This window comes from Barbus barbus (genome assembly GCF_936440315.1).
Source record: "Barbus barbus genome assembly, chromosome: 27".
Classification (NCBI taxonomy): domain Eukaryota; kingdom Metazoa; phylum Chordata; class Actinopteri; order Cypriniformes; family Cyprinidae; genus Barbus; species Barbus barbus.
This window is the reverse complement of record NC_136755.1, coordinates 6,151,395-6,177,553: the sequence shown is the minus strand read 5'-3', so window position 1 is coordinate 6,177,553 and position 26,159 is coordinate 6,151,395. Positions and strand designations below refer to the sequence as shown.

Below are 26,159 nucleotides of genomic sequence, written 5' to 3'. Positions count from 1 at the left end.
AGAGCAGTGGGCAGCCATGCTGCGGCGCCCGGGGAGCAGTTGGGGGTTCAGTGCCTTGCTCAAGGGTCTCACCTCAGTCGTGGTATTGAGAGTGGAGAGAGTGTGGGTTATTCACTCCCCCCACCTACAATCCCTGCCGGACCTGAGACTCGAACCCACGACCTTTGGGTTACAAGTCCAACTCTCTACCCATTAGGCCACGACTGCCATAAGTTTACCTTTCCCTCCCTCTCACAACGAGAGGCTTCAAGGACAATGCATTCCCTCCAATAACCTGTCCTTCACATAAGATCACAACTCCCAATGGAGAAGCTAATTTGCATGCAAGTCACAATAACTGGAAGAAAAGACAATCATAACTTCACTTTTCTGCTGACTAAAACTAGAATTCAACAAAAGTCAATGACAATAACTGCCATCAAAGTGTGCAGAATTTAGAGCCAAACCCATCCTGTTTAATTCCTATTTTACAGCATGTTATGCAGTGGCTTACTGGTGATGTAATGACTCAGACGGCCATTCAGTTTTATATCCTGTTTAATGTCAAGAGAAAAAGAGCACGAATTTAATGAATACCAATAATTACGTAATGTAAATAGAGCCCTGAAGGGAATGAATCTGGGAAGCTCTCTTGAGAATTGCCTTCATCTGGACCCATGCTGCAATGCTAACAGTAATCCTCCGTGATGGCATGCCTGTGCCAGATGATCTGAATGGCTACAGCCTGAGGAAGAGAACACATAAGAGAGAAAAAGAGAAAGCTAGAGCGCTAATCTCACACACACACACAAACACACCGCTGCTATCTCTCCTCAGCAAACATCACTTGGAGACTGATGCCACTGCATTCACTAGGAAGAAACAGCACATTTAAGAAAACTTTGGACATGTAAGACAAGATCCAAATTTGAATAATCGTTCTCTGAACAGCAAAATGCAAAAGGCCTGTTCTTTACAAAGACACTGTTGGAATATTCATGAAGTGGGTGTCAATTTTATGCACCGTCTTCGTTTTGTCGTTCAAATGCAGGCCATCTCCACAGGAGCCTGAGTCATACACAACACGATATCTGCAGAGGATTCCATGTCAAATTTAAGACTTTTTTAAAAAATCAGCTGCACAAGCAAAGTTGATATTATAACTAGTGCTGTCAAATATAGCGCATTAACGCAGGCAATTACTTTTTTTTCAGATTAACGTGTTAAAATTATTTAACGCCGTTAACGCAGGGGCGGAGCCTATAGGGTTGGTCACCCCACTCATAACTGCTGTTTCTGTCTGTTTTTTTCTTGACAAGAAGTGCATTTATTCAGTCGCAGAATGTCTTTACGATCACATCAATCTGGAGACGTTTCAGACACGCGTTCCAGCTTCACTTCAGTGGCAGGCGCGAGTTAAACGAGTGCAGAAAGCCTGTATCAATTCATATGCTGTAGCCTGTATCAATTCATATCAAAGTGCAAAATAACGTCTCAGGTTACTCATGTAACCATGGAACGAGACGCTGCATCCTGGTGGACACTTTGGGGAACGCTGTCTGCGTGACCGGTACCTGAAGCATGTGTAAAACAACTCCAATGTTATTGGTCCACGTGGCCCGTGACGTCATAGGCGGGTACCTGAAAGTATAAAAGGGCACCTGCTGAATACGTCACCAACTCAGTTGTCTGAGGAGACGTAAACAGGCAGGCCGAATGCATGGCGAAGGGACTCAGCGTCTCGTTCCCTCTTGGGGAACCATGGTTACATGAGTAACCCGAGACGTTCCACTTCTAGGGAACGCAACGCTGCGTCCTGGTGGACACTTTGGGGAACGATATCCAATCACACCATGCCGAGGTGCATGCCTGTCCACCTGGTAAGAGAGCACCAAGGAGGTGACAGACATACACCAAACCTTTCCTCAGAAAGGGGCCAAGCCACTGACGCCTCGGGCCGCTCACATAACTTGGTAAAAAGAGGGAGCCCGATACCAGATAAGGTTGAACACCCTAACCAAGCTAAGAACACAGCCATCCTCAGATAGCTATGCTATGCGAGCGATAGTAGCCAAATACATAAGACCACTGAGAGGCTGGAAGCCTAGATGAGTTCTCAAGATTGCTACCAACAATCCCAGCTAGGACACAGCTATCCGCAGATAGCGATATCCAAAGAGTCTTATGAAAAAGGACCTTCCTAAAGAGCTGCCCAGACCAAGGGAATGGTATATCTAATGGAATATCTACTTAAAACCCCGCAGGGGAGATAGCACTGTCTAAGCCATAGCTCTGGGAGACTGCTACTTAAAAACCCCCAGAAGGGGAGCAGCACATAGATATGCTAGGATGGCCATGTACCTAGGAAGTCTTCACTCTTGGTAGGGGAACTCTTAAGAGTGGAGGTCTCAGCATGACAACTCTCTAGAACGAGAGGAAACCTGACAACACTCCGCGCTAGAGACAGTTAGCAAGGCTCACAATAGAGCCTACATACTAATAGTACTGCCTAAGTGGAGCTTCAGCAGAATGACCCTCTTAAAACGAGAGGAAGCCCTGTTCAGAAGTATCACCAGAGATACATAAGTGGAGTGGGGCCCAAAGTGAACTGGGGCCAGAACCAACTCAGAGAATGGGAACAAAGTCGAGCGCGTAACCCATACCATACAGGATTTTAGAAAGTGCGCAGGGTCCCTAGCGTGCACACTTACCACAATGTGGATTTAGAAAGCTTACTATAAACATGGATTTTAGGAATAGTAGAACAGGAGGGGACCGACTGAGACTACCCAGACCACAAAGAGTGGGCTGTCTACTTACAACCCTAGCAGGGGAGACAGCACTGTCTAGGTAGGGCTCATGGAGACCACTACTTAAAACCCTAAGAAGGGGAGCAATCACAGAGCTATCAGCAGATGGTCCCACACAGCTAGCCTGAAAAACCTGGTAAGCCCTCCTATGAGGCTGCTACAAGTGTAAGTAGGCTATCTCTACTTACACCCTAGCAGGGGAGATAGCACACTCTAGGCAAGGGCTCAGGGAGACCGCTACTTAAAAAACCTAGGAAGGGGAGCAGTCCCTGAGAGCTAGCACAGAGATATCCTCAGATAGCCATGCACCTAGGAAGGCTACCAGAAGGGGGATTGACTGAGACTACCCAGACCACAAAGAGTGGGCTGTCTACTTACAACCCTAGCAGGGGAGACAGCACTGTCTAGGTAGGGCTCAAGGAGGCCACTACTTAAAACCCTAAGAAGGGGAGCAATCACCGAGCTATCAGCAGAACTTTGGTCCCACACAGCTAGCCTGAAAAACCCCGGTAAGCCCTCCTATGAGGCTGCCCAGATCACAAGAGTGGGCTGTCTACTTAAGATCCAAGAGGGGAGACAGCACTGTCTGGGTAAGGGCTCAAGGAGACCGCTACTTAACAACCCTAAGAAGGGGAGCAATCACCGAGCTAGCACATAGATATCCTCAGATAGTTACGCTTCCAGAAAAGGGTAAGTTAACACACACACACAGCTAACCTCAGAAAGCTGTATCCAAGTAAGCCCGTCCTGCCATGGCAATGGCTGAAATATAACCACCCTTAGGTGACTATACTAAGGAGGTCCCCAATCCGTGCGAGTCCCCACAGTAGGCTAGCGAGCTCACTCGATATATTGACCAGAGGCTCACAATAGGAAGATCCAGACTATAGTAATGAATCACTAAGAAGTGAACACATAAAACCCACTAGTCCAGATCAAAGCCTGATGCAAGCAACGGCCATAACACTAGGTGGTTGGACACAGCTATCCTCAAATAGCAGTCCCTTCAGATAAGGCTGAAGTTTGCCCAGGCCATGAAGTGGGCCATCTACTTTAAAACCCGAACAGGGGAGACAGCACAGTCTAGGCAAGGGCTCAAGGAGATCACTATTTAAAGACCCCACAAGGGGAAGCAGTCTCCGAGCTGGAACACAGCTATCCTCAGACAGCAGATTCCAAACAAGCCTTCAGTGCTTTCCTGAGAAAACTTGTGCCCAAGGGGAACCAAAGCATAGCTGTCCTCCGACTGCTATATTCCAAAGCAAAACAGCCTGAGCTGGAGCACAATCATCCGCAGATGGCTATACTCTGAGCAGAGACTGTTCACTTATCAACCGGCGAAACATAGGAAGGAATATTCCCCGTAACCACTCTAGACTACTGAAGCACCCTGGGAGAGAAAGCTAACAGCTTCACTCTACAGAGTATTCAGTATATCCATGCCCAGCGAGGCTCTCCACACACAATAACATGAATAATAGAGAGGCACGGCTGAGCTGAGTATAGCTCCGCCCGCGATCTCGCACGACCTGCTAAAAACGACTCAGTGCTCACACTTCATCGTTATAGCAATGCGAGCAATATCCGCGGCATCAGGCAACCAGATAGTAAAGGGTATGCAGACACCGCAGATCAAAGCAATCGCTGTGAGCTGAGAAAAACCGAGCCGCAGCAACGGCCCGAGATGCAAACGCTTTCCCCCGCATCCCTCGGCAATAGGAACAAACGTGAGCCGAGTGCATTAACGTGAGTCATCAAAAAGAGCGCGTGATCGCCGAGACAAAGACGAAAAGGTAAGAATATGCTCTCAAGTGTTAGAACCCCAACACGGAGGTACACATTCCTCAAAGCGCTGCTCGACTCACCGGGATGAGGTTTCACACACGTTCAACAGACAGACGGCTCCGAAGACAACAAAAGTTGGTGACGTATTCAGCAGGTGCCCTTTTATACTTTCGGGTGCCCGCCTATGACGTCACGGGCCACGTGGACCAATAGGATTGGAGTTGTTTTACACATGCTTCAGGTACCGGTCACACAGACAGCGTTCCACAAAGTGTCCACCAGGACGCAGCGTTGACTTCCTTAGAAGGGGAAACTACGTGCATGCAATGTCATGATCAGTTAAGGCATGAAGTTACCAAAAAGGCGATTAAAACTACATGCCTTAAAACTGTGCGTGCATGTAATATGTTATATGAGTTACATTAAGAACATGTTTCTGAAATGGTTTTCAAAACTGTCCTGGAGCATCCTAGCACTGTCTCCCTCATATAACACACCCGATTCAACTCGTCAGCTCATTAGAAGAGACTGAAATAGGTCCGACCTGAAAAGGGCCAGAAAAAGTGATGAGAGTTTAGAGAAAATACGATGGGTGTCAGATCTGCATCACGTTTAGCAGCGACAGCTCTTAAAGAAATAGCAGCCAAAAACAACCTAATAGCCAGCTGCTGTGATGTCTGTTCATCAAGAATAAAAGAAAAAAGAGGAAATCAATAACTTTTATATTGCTGTAAGTATTTATCTGTATTTAGTTTAGAATTTAGTGTTTGATAACTTTATTCAATTTCTGTATATTTCTTCTGAGTGGCACAGGTAGCCTAGCTAAATATAACGTTTATTATAATGGGTTTATGTGAAGATTGTTTTAAGTTAAATTAAATTAGAATTTATTTTTAAAGTCTAATAAATGTTCAAATTGATAGCTCTGAATTATAATTTAATGTTTAATGGCTATAGTCAATGGTTAAATATTAGGGGAAAGTTTTTGTTATAGGGAAATCAGTATTACTTGGTATCAGTGATACTGGCCTTCAGTCATAAAAAAAGATGCCACTAAACAAATATTAAAAATATGTTTTTTGTACATTAATTTGAAGACAATGTAAAATTATTGCAATATAAAAGTATATTTAAAAACTTTAATGTTAGGTGGGATTAATTTCAGAGAAAATGTGCAATTAATTAGTTAAAAAAATTTAATCGATTTATAGCACTATATATAACATATTGGACTTGCTGATGCAATAATAAAAATAATAATAATAATAATAATAATAATATGTTAAAAGAATTTAATGTGTTAAATAATGTTTAGTCTTTACTTCCTGCGAGCTACAAGATTTTATGTTGAATTAAATCCCAAATACGGTTTATTGTGTAACCAAACTATCAATAAAAACAAGAAAGTATAGATTTTATGCATAATGCAAGACTTGTAATCATAAACAAGCCAGAAATACATTGGGACTTTGAAATGTCTATCCTATACTACTCCTAGCTGCTCAATCAAAAACATACAACCATCAATATAAACACCATAAATGAAACGCTCTTATAATTCATTAACAGTAGACTATAACCAATAGCTTCACATAAATGTATGATTGTGAACTGCTCCGAAACGGTGAATGTGCAACAAGTAACGCAATTATTCCATTTAGTACGTATTGTGATCTCGTTTCTTCTGTCCCCAAATTCAAGACCTCTTAAATGATAATTAACACTTTCACAACACCGTTTAAGATACTTTTTTACTAAATATTCACCATTTAAGATACTTTTTCTGTCCTTAAAGTTCACCCAAAAATTAAAATTACCCCATGATTTACTCACCCTCAAGCCATCCTAGGTGAGACTTTCTTATTTCAGATGAAAACAATCTGAGTTATAATAAAAATTGTGCTGGCTCTTCCAAGCTTTATAATGGCAGTGAATGGTGGTAGAGAAAAAAACAACAACAACAACAACAGCGGTGGAGATGAGCAGCGCTTTTAGTTAAACCAGATATGTTGCTTCTCTAATTTTACATGCAAGTATAGTTGAAATCACAGCACGGCTATTGTCTTTATCTTATGTGTATTTGATTTCATCAGATGACCGTGCGATTATCAGGATTTTTGTGCAGATTAACATCTTGGAAGTGAGAGCTGGTTATGTAGTCTTAATGGGTCGCATTTCAGTCACTATTTCATATTCATTCTGTTGTCTGACAACAGAAACAGTGAAATATATCAATGAAAACAGCTTTATTGAGAATTTGGCTGCATCAAATTACAGTATGTGGGCACAGAGAGGCAATCAAATGTAATAATAATTAATAAATACACAGCATGTTCAGAAGAAGTGAGCTGCCCTGTCCTGCAAAAATGTAAACAGGTTAGTGTAAGTAAATTGCTCAGTGCAAAGAAAGAGAAGTAATGGGAACCTGGTATTTCTTTATTCATGTGTCTAACAGACATGAACAAGTTCTTTGAAAAACATCTATGACCTTTGAAACATGTCTAGTCTTCATGCTCTATGTTGACTATTGTTTCAATAATAATAAACGTACATTTGCATAAAGTATCCATATTTGTCCATGCCCATGTTGATTAGAGTTTTAAAAACTTAAAAAGTATTAATTTAAGGTACATTTAGAACCAATAAAAATGTTTGATTAAGTTGCAATTAATCTCGAGTTAACTCGTGACAATCGTGCGATTAAATATTTTAATCGACTGACAGCCCTAATATAGTATATATATATATATGATGGCTTGAGGGTGAGTAAATCATGATTTGTATTTCTGGGAAAACTATGCCTTTAAATTCGCTAAAACTAAATTTCAAGACTTTTTCAGGACCTGCAGAGAGACCCTGAAAGTCAACTGCTTTTTGTTCAAGCACAGTTTTGTCTTTACATATTCAGTTGTACATGGATTTTGCATGAAGTTGACTGCTTGTTCACGCACTCTGATACTTGCCTGCACTTTTCAAGCATTTCTTACACTGCACTCCATCCCTCATCCTCAGTAATGATTATTCCTCAACACTAACTCTGGCCTCCATCAATAAATATGGCCTCATCCCCCATCACGCCGTCCGTCACCCAGCGGCTGATTGATTTTCTCATGAACGTGGCATCTATCACCTTCACAAGCTCTGTCTGTACAGAACAGCACAACACACCAATTATGACTCCATCTGCTGAGATCTGCTCCAATTCCACTTTCTGCTCTTTTCAAAACTTGATTAGCCTGGTTTGGCATTATTTTAGGATATTAATGAGCAGGATTGATTCAAAATGTTAAGGCACAGGGGAATGAACTCAAGCAATGTCCCATTTCAAATATAAATCTAGGTCCTTTTTCTTCACTAATGAGCACATTATGACTCCTAAATATGTTAAAAATGCTCACTGAAAAACACTAGACTAAATAAATGAATGGTGACAGGATGGACACTACCATTCAGAAGTTTTGGTTGGTGAGAGTATGACAGGTGAGTGAGTGAGACTGACACGACATGTGGACAGACTGGACCAAATACTTGAGCCGCTCCATCAGTGAGGTGATCCAGCTGAGCGTCTGCTGCTCCACAGCCACAACACCTGATAACAAACCACGGATTACATGCAAGAGAGAAATATGACTGTGCTTCTGTCAGGAACGTGTTAAACACAAACGTTTTCAAAATCAACTTCTCAGTGGGTTGTCTGAACAAAGAGTTGACCAGTCTGTCTTCATGTCATATATAATTACGCTGGGTTATGGACATGTCCATCAGATGTGATGAGACATTTCAGTAACACTTTATTTTAAGGACCAGTTCTCACTATTAACTAGTTGCTTATTAACATGCATATTAATAGCATATTGGTTGTTCATTGATACTTAAGCACATATTAATGCCTTGTTCTGCATGACCATATTCTAGATCCCTTAATCCACCCCATACCTTAACTACCTTACTAACTATTAATAAATAGCAAATTAGGATTTTATTGAGGGAAAAGTCATAGTTAATAGTGAATAAGTGTTCCCTATTCTAAAGTGTTGCCAAAGTTTCTAATATCAATGTTATGCTCATTAACAGATAAATGGCTGATGTTAAAATTCTATACTATTTTGTTTTATATTATTATCCATAAAAATAGAAAATGAGCAAGCACAATTAAATATCCAATATCAATACAGATAAATTAAAAATCTCTAATATCAGCCAATAATGATGTGGTACCAATGAGTTGTGAAGGCCTAGTATTTACACCATTTTTAACTTGATACTTGCGGTGTTAGAACATAATGCTTATGGTACGATGCTAAGATGTTTGCAAGATGTGAGGTAAAGGGGTGAATTTAGAGGCACAACTTCTTCCAGATGGTTTTAGCATGCTAACAAGCACGAAACGTATTCAACATAAGTGCTTCTAGCTATGAAAGCGTGATGGTAGGGTTCTGAAATTCAAAATGCGAGGTAAGTGACATTTTTAGTATCGTACAATAGGTGGACAGCGACTTTTCTTTGGTCAATTGTCTTGTAACTACTTTTGGGTAAGGCACTAATTTAAGAGAAACCTGCTAAGCAAGTTAGCTGAACTAGTTAATCTGAATAACACACCTGGTTTAACGGCACAGAGGAATCAATACTTTTTTACTCAGCAACAAATTATAATGTCACATCTGTTTCGGAGCTGGGACAGATACGATTCATTCATTGCTGGTGTAACGCGTCACACTTGGTGAGAACGCCGTGTTTGCATCAAGACAGAGATTCACTAAAAACAAAGAAAACAAATAATTGGCATATTATGGGAAGTTGTAAAACGATTTGGCCAACATTTCATCACCAAATCAGACTCGGTGTGCTTTGATGGCTGAATCTGACATGACTAGCAGCAGATTGCCAGTCGCCTGGAGAATCTTGCTGCATCATTACTGCGCTGATAGACAAGCATGAAATCACAATGTCAATATTCATAAGAGGAAAAAAACAATGAGCGCCATCCTGGGAAATATCAGCAGGTGTGTGTGAGCGTTTGCTGTTGTGTCGGTGCGATCGATGTAAAACCCCCTGCTGTACACGAGTAACAGAAGACAAATTGCACATGAACGTTTGAGAGCCAAACGCCTGGTAGGAGGTCCGTCTGTAAAGTTTAATCATTTGTAAAACCATATACTGTATATTAACGATATTCATCTAGATGCTCTTAGCAACAACTGGACCAGACTTTCTGTGAACGACAAGTCTTTGCCTCTCTCGTTGATCTGCGCTCTGATCCATCGGCCCAAAATGAGCTCAGGTTAATATTTTCACGGGTCCTTCATTATACGCAACCTTCAGAGAGCACGTCTGTCAGCTGCTGGCTCAGGAACGTACGTGTACTGATCTGGAGGGAACTCAGCCTCTCCTCCAACCAAGGCTAATTCCTCATCATTTATGCTGAATTCCAGATTCCCATCCAATGCACGGGAGATGAATTCCCATTGATTCTGCCAGTGGCTGTTTGCGTGACCGAGGAAGACAAAGTAGCTATGGAAAGGGGGAAATGAGAAGTCGACGGAACTCTTCAGAGGTTTTGATCTTTGTTCAGAGCCGCAGGGTTTTGCCCTGTAGCAGCTGCATCTGTCAGCACAAATGTAGTACAAGTTCCCCAGAGAATACACCACCAGAGGCTGTGCTACAAACAATCACTATTCCTCACTTTGATGAGCTGAAAATGTTCCGTCATGCTCTATTTTTACTCATCATTTTAATTTTCCTGAAAATTATCTAACTTTACATTACATTAAATATTTTTGATAGAAGTCTCACCAAGGCTGCATTTATTTAATGAAAAATACAGTAAAACAGTAATATTGTGAAATATTAAATACAGTTTAAAATAACTATTATTGCTGTGATTAAAGCTGTATTTTCAGCATCATTACTCGAGTCTTCAGTGTCACATGATCCTTCAGAAATCATTCTCATATGCTGATTTGCTGCTCAAGAAACATTTGAAATTATTATCAATAATTGCTTCATATTTTTGTGGAAACAGTGATACATTTTTTTTCAGGATTCTTTGGTGAATAAAATATGTAAAAGCATTATTGTAAATGTTATTAAAAGTGTTATTTTAAAATTATATACATGTATATTTTAATCACATTTTATTAATATTTTGAACTAAATTGTTTTTATATTTTCCGTTTTTAGTTAAATTTGTTTTAATTAAGTTTTTTATAAATGTTTTTATTTTAAATCATTTAATTAATTTACTTCAAATAATTTAACTTCTATTTCTTTTTTTTCTCGGTTTAATTTCTTTTTATTGCAGGTTTAGTACAGTTTTATTTAACTTAAACATATTTCAGTTAGTTGCCAAGACAACATTTCTAAATTTCATTTAAAGTTTTTTTATTTAATTTAAAACATTATTTTAGTTTTAGTTCTTGTTATAAATGTCTTTAGTCATTTTTCATAAATTTCATGCATCCATGTTGAATGAAAGTATAAATCAATCAATCTGACCCAAACTTCTGATCGGTAGCATATGGCATTATGCACATTGCATCTTAGTATACACAATAACATTTTCAATAATTAAAAATGATACATCTGACACAGTCTACATATCATGGATGTATAATCTATCGGTAGCATATCAGTTACTGGCTAATATTGGATATTTAATTGTGTATTTCCTTTTTAAATTACTTCTGCTCTCATCTACTACTCACCTAATTCATTTTTAATAACTCAAATAATTTAACAAACCTCAGAATGAACATCCATTTTCATATAGTACATTACATTGTGATGCCTAAATTCACTTTTTGTATTTATGTAGACAAAACAGTACTAAATGATCATTTTGCCAATTAGCTCACATGATGTAGTGAACAATATCTCCTGAATTAGTTTTCCTGTGGGGTTTCCTCCCTAAATCATCACTCACATTTCTCTCTCTCTCCTTTTGTCCTCTCATGGAGAGCTTTAAGACTTTCTCTAAATGTCTTCACTTCTAAATGCTATCAGGATTCAGAATCAGGACCCCTCGACTCTTATATTGCTCTGGGCTCCGTTCCATTTTAAAATGTAGAATTTGTTCTGAGATCCTTTGAACCCATAACTTCCCCCGACTAGCTACAGCCCTGATCCGTATTACCATATTCTACAGTGGGAAGGTTCCTAGGGAAATTCAACAGACCAAATACCTCACAGTTTATCTGTCAAAATGACACATTTGAAATTAAAAATGTTTGTAACATCGGGTAAATGGAGATTTGTGTTAACTCAACTTCTGTATGCCACAATATTGTAAATGAGAAACCAGAAACACTACACCTCTGGCCATATTGCTCATTTTCTCTATTAATAACAGGTCTTGTTCGGTCAGATTACTCCAGTTTAGCCAGTGTAAGTAAATAAGCCTTTTATTAAAAATGGAGAAATATATTACACATATTACTTTCTGTGTATACGTGATATGTTAAACAGGTCATCTGCCACAGGCCAGAGAACAGTGACAGAAACACGGGCCTAATTAACCCCGGCTCGAGCATGTAAACTGGTTGTTGTATTCTCTCACAATTTCAAGGCAGGAGGAAGTTCTTCTGAAGTGAAGGACTACAATGCTGCTATCTCAGCAGGGGTGGGAGGAAGTCACACTGTTGTTTCATGTCCTCTATGGGCTTCAAGCTGAGGAGCTTGACAGAGGTTTAATCGTATTACACCATTACCCCACTGCAGAGAGCCTCCACGCAGCCTGCGTTCGGCCTCCTACCAGTTACAGAATTATTTCACCCTACAATTTTACTATATTTTACTTTTAGTGGTGTTTAAGGCATGTATCATTATACTATTGCTCATACGTTGGGAAAGTGATTTGGGGAGAAAAAATAAATAAAACTTCTGATAAAGTGGTTGCTTTCAGTAGTTGTTTGAAGGGCTACACAACATGGCCCAAAATATATCATATAGTTGTAATTTTTGGCCATATTGTGTAGCCCTTAGTTTATAAACTAATAATTATAATTTTATTATGATATTATTCAAAAACTGGTCATTAGTAATGCACATAGATTTTAATTTTTTTTATAAACCTGAAATTCAGTTTTCATGTAGCCAAAAAACGAAACCAATACTAAAGTTTATTTAATAATAAATTAATTATTCACATATACAGTGCCCTCCAAAAGTATTGGAACAGTGAGGCCAATTCCTTTATTTTTGCTGTAGACTGTAAACACTTGGGTTTGACATCAAAAGATGAATATGAGATGAGAGATTAATATTTCAGCTTTTATTTACAGGTATTTTCATCTGGATCTGATACACAACTTAGAAGATAGCACCTTTTGTTTGAACCCACCCATTGTTCATGTTACCAAAAGTATTGGAACAGATAGAATTAACAGATTAAAGTGAAAAAGACTTAATATTTAGTTGCAAATCCAAATTACCTTCAATTTTTTAAAAATCTATTTAAGCCAATTTGAAAAATTATTTCTTATACCATTTAACGTATTTAAGACTCCTATAAAAGTCCTTAAAACGGTTCAATTTAGTTGTATCAAATTTAAGGACCCGTGGGAGCAATGTTCCTCTAATTTCTTTTCTTGCTGAGCAAAACTTTTCTCTATTGGGGGACATTTCGGGCACCTGAGCAAAAGCATTCTTTATACCAGACCTGTACAGCATGCACATAAAAAAATGTGTAACTTTTAACTTTAATGTGCTATTTATATTTGATGTGACCCTTGATGTAACTAAATGATGTACATTTAAGGTTACCTGAGAAAACATTTTTACTGTACAATACACTGCAGCTCAAAAGTGCTCATCAAGGCTGTATCTATTTGATAAAAAATACTGCATATTATTTCACAAAATAATATTGTGAAATATTATTGCAATTTAAAATAAATGTTTTCTATTTTAATATACTTTAAAATTTAATTAATTCTTGTGAAACAAAGCAGTATTTTCAGTGTCACATGATCCTTTAGAAATTATTCTAATACGCTGATTTTTAATCAATATTGAAAACTGTTTTTTTGTGTGTTGTACTGTATTTTTTGGGACCTGTGTTTAGTCAAAATAGAGATTTTGTGTTACAATATAAGCTATTCAAAAGTTTGGGGTCAGAAATTTTTTTCTTTCTTTTTTAAAAGATACTTTAAAAAAAAGTTTGAAGAAAGTTAAATCAACTTTATTCAGAAAGGATGTGATAAAATTGATAGTAAAGATTTCTATTGTTAGAAAATATTTCTATTTTGAATAAATGTTGTTCTTTTAAACTTTTTATTAATCAAAGAATCAAAGAAAAAAGTAACAGGTTCCAGAAAAATATGAAGCAGCACAACAGTTTCAACACTGATATAAATCAGTAGATTAGAAAGATTTCTGAAGGATCATGGGACACTGAAGACTAGAGTAATGATGCTGAAAATACAGCTGCAGATCACAGGAATAAATGCTATTTTATAGTATAGGTAAACTGATATTAGAAATTGCAATGATATTTCACTATAATCACTGTTTTTGTCTATTTTTTAAATGAATACAGCCTTGATGAGCAAGAGACTCAGTCAAAGACTCAAAAACAAGGTCAATTATTTATCAGGTTTATAATATAGCCCTAACATAATATATTATCAAAACAAACTATTTAAACTGATAGAATAGAATAGAATACAAACTGAAGCAAAACTTAAGCTGAGATCTGTAAGTTAAATATAAAAAAAAACCGTGAACATGAATTCTTCTATAGCTGTCTGAACATGGTTATGAAGTACAGTTTGTACAATACATGTGTGGCTGTACATGTTTCAGAGTTTTGTTACCCATCCTCCGCTATTTCCAGCACTTAATCAAGCCACTCTTCTTTAATACATGAGGACGTTTTATTTCCCGTCATTGTGTTTGTGTTGTCTCTCGTGTTGAGCGCATCGCAACCATTGAAGTATTCAGTTTCTACAGCGACTCATTTGGTGCACATCGTTCTCTCAACCTGTAAACCGCATTCACCGGCACTAACTCTGTCATGACATCAGCTCTATAGCGGGTTGCCCGAGCATTGCTATTCTTTCCCTTTTACTGGCGGCATTCAATCAATGGCTTCCCAACTCATTTGTGTGCGCGAGGCACATTTCTTCTGTGCGGCCGTGGTGGACGAAGAACGGGGTCGCGCTCAGCTTAGAGGGAACACTGCGTGGGAGCCCTGTATTTAAGGTAGCCCGTCGGGCAGGGCAGTGATACATTTTGGTAGCCCGACTAGAAAACACAATAGCCCCGGGACGTCGGGCTAGCGATTTTGCGAGCCCTGAAGACGGTAAGTTCAGCACAGACTACCACTTCACAACATTCTTTCTTTCTGTATATATGAAAAAAAATCTGTTTTGCTGAAATTGTCTTTTTTCTGTAGATTGCATCTGAACGCCTGACCCTTTGAGGCACGGTCGAGAGGTATTGATTTGCACATTACAGGCCGAGGAATTGAGCGCAAGCTTGTGCAACAATAAAAAAACTGCATGAACGTATCTCTCAAGAAAAAGCCTTCATGGTAGCAAGAACTTAATATAAAACCCTCAGAGCCTCTGCAATGTCCTGATCCCAGCAATCCTGCAGGACACACATGCGGTTTATAGATTATAACGACTCAAAACTGCTTTAGATAAAAAAGTGGCAGATAACAGATCAGATGGCTAATATACAAGAGAGATGAGGTTTCAGAGCACAACAACAACTTTGTCTAATCACGGTAATTAAGAAGCATACAAACTGGGACCTACAATTGTCTTTTAAGCCGGATCTTTTATTGCCCTTTGGGTTTGTGAATGCGGGCAGGGCCTGAGGTGTGGAGATACACACATTTAACTCTACAGGAGATATCTGGCTCTTTGGAGGGCTGGAAATGCAGCATAAACTGGTTAAATTAATATAATCTAACCAGCTTTATCACTAGTCTTCATGACCATAAAATGCTTGCAAATAACATTAAAACTAATGTTAATTTATTTAAAACGTAATTACAACCAGTAACAATTCATTTCTTGCATGATGTTGTTGTTTTTGACACCCTCAGTGTCTCATCTTGAATTGGTAAATGCAGTAGCATTCAGGCTTGATAAGCACGAGAGTAAAAAAGCAAGGAATCAATGGACAGAAATAAAAACGTGTTTGAGAAACGCGATTTACAGCACTTCAATACTTCCCTCTACAAACCAAAATTATATTAGCTGCAGTAAATTACATGGATGTCAGACAGCATGAGAGAGGATAAAATAAGAAGACGAGTCTGACAGTATCGGAGAGGAAGAGGAGGGAAACAGCGCTGCTATAGAAACACAGAGTGGCTGTGTGTACAGACCGTGTGAAAAAGACATCATAACGGAGGTCAACAACTGTCACATGAAGCTGACAGCTGAAGGTGATGTGACCTTCAAAACATCAGCTGTTAAATCAATCCAGCATGCACTTCACATCTAAAACAAACTCAATCATCCTGGAAACTCAGCTTTTAACAGAAGATTTTTCTGTAGGCAATAAATAAATTACTTACTAAAAAAAAAAAAATTGGTAGAAAATGCAGTAAATGAAGCTTTCATGAAAACAAGACCACATGCAGTGTTATTGACTTCTGCAGTTTATAGTACTTGAGCTCAAACTTGACAGGAGTGACCGGTCAGCCTGCGTAACAGCAGCTGCTGTGTACTGTTTATGGTTCAATTATACCGTTCATGTCTTCGTCTGGCGATACTGTAATGACAATCATATAAGCAATGGCTTTAGTGCCCACACAGATCAGCAGAGAGCCCTCCAAATCAACGGCCAAACCTGCTTGACTCTCTACATCTGCCAATGACGTAAATCAAATCATCTCAACCACACAGAACATTGAGTGGAGACTGATTGCAATTACAGGAGCTCTGGAGATGCAGAGGAAGACGAGGAGATGTGAAGGAGAGCACAGAGGTGCATGAAGTGTGTTAAGCTTCAAGTGATTTTATCTTATCCTATCCGTTCATCCTGTCCTCAACCAATGGATCATCGCCATCTCTCTATCGGTTAATCTGTGCACTTTAACAGAGTTCAAAAAACATTTTCCACATACTGTAAATCATTGTTGCTCCTCTCTGCCCACCTTTCTGAAACGAGTCGATATTTATATAAAGCTCATTGTTCTGAAAAGCGTGGTGTGCTCTGATTGGCCAGCTATCTAATGCGTTATGATTGGCCAAATACCTCAAGCGTGTGAGTAAAATGTTACATCCCTTACCATATTCGGAAACACACAGCGTCTCCACAACATCACGCTTAAATGAGACGTTTTAGGAAGGCGTGGTCTTAAATTTTATTAATATCTCTTTGGATTTGAGACTTTAGTCTTTGCAACTTTACAGATCTTATATATGCATGAAGGAAAACTTAAAATCGCATCATACTGTATGACCCCTTTAACAGCCGTTAATAGAAATCAGGACTGGCTAATACTGAACAGTCTTACAATTCCATTCAAATACTAATAATTTAATTACACTGTTGCATGTAATCTTTAGCAAATCTCAAAATGTAATATCCATTTTTCACCAAATACAAGTTCAATAAAAGCTTAAATTCTCTTAATAAAAATAAATAAATAATTTAGACTAAATAGTACAGATTTTTACTTTCTGCCATTTACCAGTTACTGATCAACATAAAAACATTCAAATTGATTTACAGGTATCGGATACACTTTTATCATGATGCTTTCCTAGTTTTCTCAATGTTTTGACGTATAAATGATATGGTGTTGGATTTACTATCAATTTCTGACCCCATGTCATCCAACAACTGAAAAACAAAGAAAAAAATCCTCACAGCTCAGAAACACAAATTATGTGCATATTCTGAGAATAAATAATTCATAAACAGGATTTGATTATCTTCAAAAGTGCCGCACGTCTTGGCGATATTTACGGAAGCTAACCTTTGGCCGGCGGGCAGAGGAGTCTGTCTCAGGTGAGCTGTGTGTGAGAAGCGGTTTAGCCCATCTCTATTATTCAAAGCCTGCCTCTGCCGGTGGCTCTTCTTCCATAATCAGAGCATTTTCTCTGCCAGTAACACAGTTGCTTGAGTCGAGACTGCTGGGCCATTCAGAGAGACAACAGGAGATAACCTCATCTTCGTTTGGCTGTAACTTCAGTATTTGCTGAACATGGCAAAGGCCAGTTCATTACTGCGGTCTACCAGACGGACAGATGTTATTGCTTCATCAGTATGATGCTAGACAATTACCACTGGAACTATCGCGGAGACAAATACTAAAATTCTGCCACCGAAAATTGATTATTCATGACAGTGCAGCATAAACTCTGTAAAGATGAACAATGCACAAAAGACACACAAGAACCAAAGACATGCATAACACAAGCATGACTGAAATATGATGCTGTTTACTTTTAAGGGATAATTCACCCAAGAATGTAAATTCTGTCTTTATTTACTCGCACTCATGCTGTTCCAAACCTGTATGAATTTCTTTCTTCTGCTGAACATAAAAGCAGTCATGTTGGTTTGAAAAGACATAACGGTGAATAAATGGTGGCAATTGTTTTTGGGTGAACTTTCCCTTTAAATCTATAAAAGAATGCAAAGTTGGACTGCAACCAAATTCATATATTCATTTTCTGAAATGATCCATTTCCTCCTAACTCTGCAGCATCTCAACACACATCATTTTTCATTTATAAAGAAAATGTGCTATTCACTCCATTCATTGAATGTGAAAAATGTGCAAGCTTCACTTTAATGAAAATGCCATTTCTCCATCATGAAGTAACTCGTGCACAGTATTTAGATACAGAGTGTTTCCATGGCATCAAATCCTGCAACAGCAACCATTTCCTGCCAATTTTAAACTCCTAATGGGAGGGTGGAGCTACTCAAGGTATACTTATTACTGCAAAAAATTAACAGTGGACAACGTAAACTTGGTACACTGTGGTCTGATAAACTTTTTTTTGCTCCCAAGTGAAACTAATGGCCAATGAGGGAAAAGTAAATGCTCTCTCTCTCAGCTGAAACTCTTTGCTTAAAGTGGTTATAGAAGAGGGCATTATATTTATGAGGTTTAGATCACAGGTTTGATTAAAGCCTTGGCGTGCCTCAAGGCTCAGTTTTATGCCCTCGTCTGTTTATTACTCATCCTTTACCTTTAGATCACATTTTTCATAAATTTGGCATAAATTTCCATTGTTATGCTGACGACACTCTACTCTAAAGTATCTGCCTTCAAAGCATAACTCACGAACGCACCGCAAAGGTAACTGTGTTGCGAAAATGATTCCTCAAACCTGGCTAACTCTGCCAAAAATCCAAGTTCTTCCTCAAAAGAGGTTATTTTAATCTGTACCATCTGACTTCGGATGTCGAGAAAATTAAAGCTTCAAAGTAAAACATGGGTTTGTCATCAAGAACGAAATGCGTGCAAAAACCTTTACCATCCTCTGATTTCGCCAACTTCGCCAAGAAAATGACAAAAAAGTGTGGAAATGATAAAGAAAGAACATGAAGAGAATAACCAGGTTGTTCTGAGAAGCTGTAATCACTAGATGCAGGTCCTTCTGGAGCCAAATAGACACTCAAATAACTTCTTTTTCTCTTCCACTCATCTCATTGTTCACCGCTCTGAATTCCTAACAATTACACTACTGCATTCATTCAGTTGGCACAGGCAGTGGATAAAGCGCTGTGGGCTCTGAGTCACTGCTAATGACTGCTGGGAAGCAGAGAAACTAGATAAAGTCAGACGGGTCTAATTTTCTGGTGGAAAAGGAGCGCAGTATGAGCCATATGATAAAAGACTAGCGTGCTTCCTGTCCGTTTAGCTGCTCCAGACAAAAGCGGGCCAGCCCAGAAAGCAGCTCCTCACATACGCTGATCTGACAACATCCTGCCGACTACGCCAGTGTCGGACAGAAGTCTGGGCAGCAGGTGGGGCATTTGTGCTTGGACAGGAAGAAGTAACAGGATGTGACCCCACCTTCTGCTAGATCTCTAATTCCAGACATCGCTATGGCAACTGGTAATGTTATTTGCCGAAGACAGTGGCAGTTTTGGGAGTACAAGGAGCTGCTGGAAATCGTGCACAGCAGCGTGTCACTAATCAACACTTACACCACTGAAGCAAGAGGTTTAAAGCTCAATCACTGAGCTCTATTTTATCGGTAAAGCACTTCATGAGCATTATAGGTTACATGAATGCCATAATGAAATTTATTAAATTTTCAAATTTTAACAATTCAAGAAAAAAAATATATAAAATTTTCCTTTACTGGCACTGGGGGTTTAATACCTTGGCGCATTCCCCGCTACACAGACTTCTTCTCTGGTCGATGTTTGAGCTGCTTCCTCAACAACAGTGGCCGGTGGCGGGACATGATCTGATGCTGGGGCCTTCTGCTTGCTCGTGTGGGGCTGTTCTTCCTCGTCCTCCTCCACTACCTCCATCCTCTCCTCTTTCCCTTTTCCCTCGCTTTCATTGTCACTCTCTTCCCCGAGGATGTCATCCACCTGCCCAAAAGAGTTCAACGTACAATTAAAGGATCGGTCAAGGTTTGTTTGTACATGTCAAATTGTTGTATATTTATTTTTCATTTTATGTTTCTCCCCCCCCCCTGACATCCAAAGTCATAATTCAGTTCAACATGTTCCACACTCACTTTAACTCTGAAACAAATAGGCTGGCTTTATTGCTGCCAAGCCTTTAAGGCTTCTATGTTAAAAAGGCTTTTTGCATGTAAAATGCAACATTTTAGAAAAGTCTAGGACAGGGCTATTCAATTAGTTTCATTTGAGGGTCAGAATATCGAATTGAAAATCTGAAGGGGGCCGGGTGGGGGCAGTCGTCCCAATGTCTTTTTGGGGGAGCCTATAAAATAAGAAATTAAATTGAAAAGCATATTCAGCTGTAAAATAAACAAATATTATACCAACAATAACATCTTTGAAAGGTTAACATTAGTGCTATCAATAGATTAACAAATAACTAATCGCACATTTTTTTATGTAATTGTGATTAATTGCATATTAATATATTTATGTTCTCATAATTTCACATTGACCTCCAAATTAATGTAGAAACAATATAAAGGTGGTATATTTTTAATACGGTATAATGGCATATTTTTGCTAAGTAGCCTACTATTAATGAAGGCCAGTATCATTGATACCAATGTTACGGATATCTCTATTAAATTAATTTTAGCCATTAATTATAGCCTTTCAACATTACAGTATAATTGAAAGTCATTATTTTTAACACTTAATAGGCTCTGAAAAATGACAACTTTTAATTTAAGTGACCTTAAAACAGTCTTCACAAACTATAAATTGTATATGTATAATAAACTATAAAATTAATATAAATTAATCTTTATTCAAACTACAAACTAGCGACTAGAGCAGCGGAGTAATTTCTCCTTTTTCTTTTGTTCTTTGATTTACATCAATGACAGACTTCATCAGGTTTCACTTTAAAAGCATCGCTATCTCTTTAAAACCTGATGCACACGACGCGGGTCTGACACATACTTTAGCTTTTCTCCCAACATTTTACGGTCATTTAGGACTCATTTAAGTACGTGTTTAAGAGGTAACTCGCCATAACAGCATATTTTAACATTGTGTGCGTTTGTCTGCTGAAGTGGCTCAGCAGCGTATGTGGAAAGTCGAATGCGAAAAGCCTTTCAAACTATCTACTCCATTTGACAATCAACTTCGTCCAGTCCCTGCGCTATTTCTCGCTAGAAGATATGACCCTCATTATACTCGTTTAGAGTTGCGGATATCTCATAATCCCATCTCACATGTCTATTGATGTTGTGGTCTCCGGTAGATTGTTGTTGTTGAGTGTCTTCTTTTTCTTTTTCTGCTGTGAAACAACAGCCCGGGCCAGTGTTGCCACCTTGTGGACAAACGAATTAGAGCAAAAACAATTTGAGGCCAATTGAGGAATAGCCCTGTGGGCCGCCAGTTGAATAGCCCTGGTCTAGGAGAGCTAGTCTCAAACATCTACATCTTAGTTTGTGAAAACCCAAAACCATTTTTTAAATGCAAATGTGTGATATCATGAGATAATGCATACATCTTACTAAAATTTGAAAGTTGCAAAAGTTTAGTGCAAGTTATTTGAACAACTTACCTTTTTTTTTTCCAAAAAGTCTTTTCTAATTGGGGTTTTCAGCTATGAGTTACGATGTGTTCATAGCGCATTGAACACTTCCAAAAAAAATTTGTCACGATATGACCCCTTTAATGTGTATGAATGTTAACACTCAAGTGTTTAGCCTCAGTCTGGGCTTTCACTGATACATGTTGGTGCTTTCATAAAGGCAGACCGGGGGCTCAGATCACCCCAATTATTCTTAGCAAGAGCCGTTAGACAGGCACTGGCAAAAATGATCAGCAAGTCACATACGACTGATCTCTCTACTGGCCCAGTGTAATTGCTCTCTCCTCCTCTTGGGAATAGCAATCATACACACCATTTTTCCCCTTCTGCTTATTATTACAGTGAATGGAGCCTCTGAAACAGCCTGCAGAAAATATGCCAAAGCCATGTACACAGGTTATAAATGAGCTCAAGGAAGGGTGCTTAAAAAATAGCCCCACAGAACTTTTTCCAGTTTAATCTGACAGATAAGCGTAATGAGGGGGAAACATTTAATTAAAAGTAGACTGTTGGTGAGGAGTGTTATCTAGAAGCATCTTAGTAGATGGAACAATCCCCAGGCACCCCTGGGATGCAATTATGAACTGTGCCATAGCTAATCTAAGAAGTGAATTAAAGTTATACTTTAAGGCAATTTCTAACACTGAAGGCGCCATTAACTCCACCTTTAGCATCAGACGAAAGGTCAAGAGCAACATAATTGCGCCGTTCCCTAATACTTCACTAGTAAATGCTGATAACAATAAAAATTAAAGATATAGTTCAGTAATATTTAGGTCAATCTAGAGCAGTGGTTCTCAAACTTTTTACACCAAGTACCACCTCAGAAAATATTTGGCATTCCAAGTACCACCATTATGAGCAACATTAAAATACAGTATAGCACTATGCAAAGTAAAAAAAAAAAAAAAAGTCAATTTTATTCCTAATAAGAATATTTATTATTGTCAGCCGATTAAAACATTGTAAATACACAGTTTGAACATTAACACTGCACCATGCTTGCTTCCAGGTAAATAAAAGAACTTAATTATTAAATTAAAATATATTGTACCTAAGTTAAATAAAAACTGTACTGTACTTCAATGTTAAAAAACTGTACTTAAAGATTAAATGGAAATGTATCTTAACATTTAAGTACAGTAACTTAGTTTTTTTACTTTTAAGTAGCTACAATACATTTTCATTTAATCTTTAAGTACAGTATTTAACTTTTAAATAAAAAAGTATATTAAAAATAATTAAAATAACACAGGCTGTATGTGCAGCTGCAAGTAACTACAATCATGCCACGTGTCCACCAAAGCCAGCTGAAAACGCCCAGCTGTGAGCGCTTAAAAGGGCAGCGTATTTATTTATTTTTTTTCAGTTGAGACGCTGAGGTTGCTATGATATGGAATATCGGCTGAAGTAATATGGCAGACGCATCACGAATGAAATGTTTCTCCAAGCATTATTTTTCATAACAATATTATGGTACTCCGGCAATTTCATCTGGTAAAAACATAAATACTCTGAGACAAGCAATATTAACTTCTCCATGTAGTACAAGCTGGGTGTGACGTATTAGTCCCGCCCCTCCTCCACTGTGATTGGTTAGCGGACTAAAAAGTGACAGTGATGAGCACTAAGTTTTAAAGCGCTCATCAAAAAACAAACAAAAAAAAACGCTTTGATGGACACATGGCCTAATTTATATTTAATTCAGAGATTCCTCTGCGTACCACACTTTGAGAACCACTGATCTAGAGAACTGTATGTCCAATGTCTGGTATAAATAGGTATACATCTGTTTTAAGTTAACATGAAATTTGTATTTGTGTGACGCAAGCTATTAAATGGTAAAACAATTTCGGATGGAATTTGATTATATCAATTTAATCATTCAAAGCAATCTTCAACTAAACTAATATTTAATATCCAAGCAGTCAAACACATTCAAAAGAAAATATTTAAATCTCAGTCATTCAGAGGTCAATTGACATTTTTAAACACTGACCCTATTGTGTTTGAATGGGAGTTGGTATGGGAGTTGCAATATATTGGAATAAAAATGTGATTAATGGTGATTTAAAAAAAAAATGAAATGCTGATATCATGTTAATGCTACACATACGATAATATGATACGCTCCAACACAGTAGGTGGTGGTGTATCCCCTAAATGCTGGTTGCTACACTTTATAAACAAACAAAAAAATACATAAAAATAAAAACAATAGCAACGATGCAGTGTGTAGTTACTACTGCCGCACATTATGTGGTAAAAAGCTGATACTTTGACGGCCCTACTTCTTGCTAGTAAACAAGTCAATCACAGTCCCCATCCATTGAAAACAAGAATAGCATTCAAGCAAATCAAAATCCAGTGACCAAATGGAACAATATAATAGATCAGCACCTCTAAAGTGACCTTGTGCAGCTGTAATGCACAGACATAATTAGATGAGCAAGGAAATTAATAAGAGCAAACAGATGGAGCAAAGAGAGAGACAATTCCCCAAAAGCCCTGTCACACAGATGCACAATCATCAGCTTTACTGGCTGCACAACGGCACGAAATGTGGTATAAATACACTGTGGCTCCAAGGCAAGGCAATTGGTTTCTCATTACTGAGGTCCAATGTGACTGTGAAGCTGTGCAAACACATATGGACTCAAACATACAACCTGAATTGGTCATTAAAAAAGCACACATTACATGGAAGATTTGAATTTATTGCATGGGGCATAGCCAACCCAAATGAACCCTGGAAAGCAAGCACTGGCTCCGGGGCTGATAGCCCACCATTACCAGTGCACACTTAGGAGAGGCACCCACATATTTGGGAGTGTTTTATTAAAACGTTTCATCACTGTATAGTTACACAAAGATGCATGACTCCATAAGGTCATAGCCTTTGATAAAACCTCATTATACAAATATGAACAAATAACCTTACAATGCACATACTTCCACTTTTGCTCATGACTTTGCAAACTCCGGCAAGCCATGGCCCACATTGAGAAAACAGAGCAAAGTTGAGAACATGGTGGTAGTAGCTTCAACCTTTGGTTTGTCAGCTTAACAACAGACATTTTTCAGTCAAAATGATTGTGAATTTCAGCAATTATGTGTCCTTGCTAGGGAGCCTTATTTGTGGGCAAAGTATTACTCAAAGCCTTTTACTTTGTATGGGCTATGAAACAAAAACTAGTAACGTCATTCCCAAGTTAATAAAAGCAGAGACTCAGCAAGCCCCCAATTCACTGACAAGCAGAGATATTAGGAAAGTGATGGCGACTCATTGCTCGCCAAGGGAGGATTTTTAATACTTCAAAATGTACTTTCAGACACTGAATTTTTGACAAGAGTGCAATCGAACATGGATCTGTCAAGTTAAAAGCAGCACTTATATTACATGTCTTCCCTACTTTGAGTTTAGTCTTTGATACAATTTCTCAAAGTGAAGGAAGGAACAGCAGTTGCCCTGATGATCTTGGTATAGAGAAGCAGACTAAAAATATATACTCATATACATTAAAGCCACCTGTGAATTTCGAGTGGAAACATTCTTAATTATTAAAATTCTACACATTGAGACGTTCATAAGGTAAAATAGATAAAAATCTTCACTGTGTTGCACAAGGCTTAGCCTTAGTAAAAAAGAGAAAGTTGCCAGAATTCTATCAAAAATTACATTTACAAATCACTTTATAATTACAGCATCCAAGTTTGTAAGCATAAACTCCCCAGAAGGACTTGATGTCGGCATCTTTTAGGTAAGCTAATGTGAAGTCCAGGGAACAGAAGGTTCTCAGGCACACTGTGGGTTTGTCTCTCTCATTCTCAGCTCCGTGAGGAGTCAAGCACTGATATATTAAAAAACGTAATTCAATTACATGTCTCATCACTCTTGCTGGGAAAATGCATTACATGCCGTCTGTGACTTTTTGAAGTTTAAGGCGGCTGCTTTAGAAGGCCACCATCAGCACCACAGCTCCATGCAGACACATGGCTGGAGAAAAGTCGATAAAGTTGAGTATTGCTGCTGTGCTTTCAACTGACGTCATACTCAAAGGCCCTGCTCGGATGTGGCCATGGCAAAGCACTTCCATAAAAATGAAGTAAAGATATAAAATAGCCTAGTAATTAATGCATTTGCACTATGTTGAGCTGTCGGGCTGTAACCCAATGGTTGGTGTCTGAGTGTGAAGTAGTGGGGATGAGGGTCAGCACCTCTAAAACCGAGGTCATGATTCTCAGCTGTAAAAGGAGGACTTTGGGTATGGAGCATGTTGCTTCCCCAAGTGAGTGAGTGAGTAAGTGAATGAATGAATGAATGAATGAGGCATTTATAGAGCGTTTTGTGTATTGCTGTACACCCAAAGCGCTTTACAATCATATGAGGGGAATTCTCC

At 38.5% G+C, this 26,159-nt stretch overlaps 1 protein-coding gene across 2 annotated transcripts in view; it reads right to left on the bottom strand.

The window, feature by feature from the left end:
- Window positions 1–26,159, bottom strand: part of LOC306847405 (RNA polymerase II subunit A C-terminal domain phosphatase-like) — a 119,453-nt gene that overhangs the window by 23,877 nt on the left and 69,417 nt on the right. For both annotated transcript variants that reach the window (XM_079381333.1, XM_079381334.1), the window contains exon 12: window positions 19,882–20,099. In XM_079381333.1, the coding sequence (XP_079237459.1) occupies window positions 19,882–20,099 (218 nt within the window). The remainder of the gene's footprint in view (window positions 1–19,881; window positions 20,100–26,159) is intronic.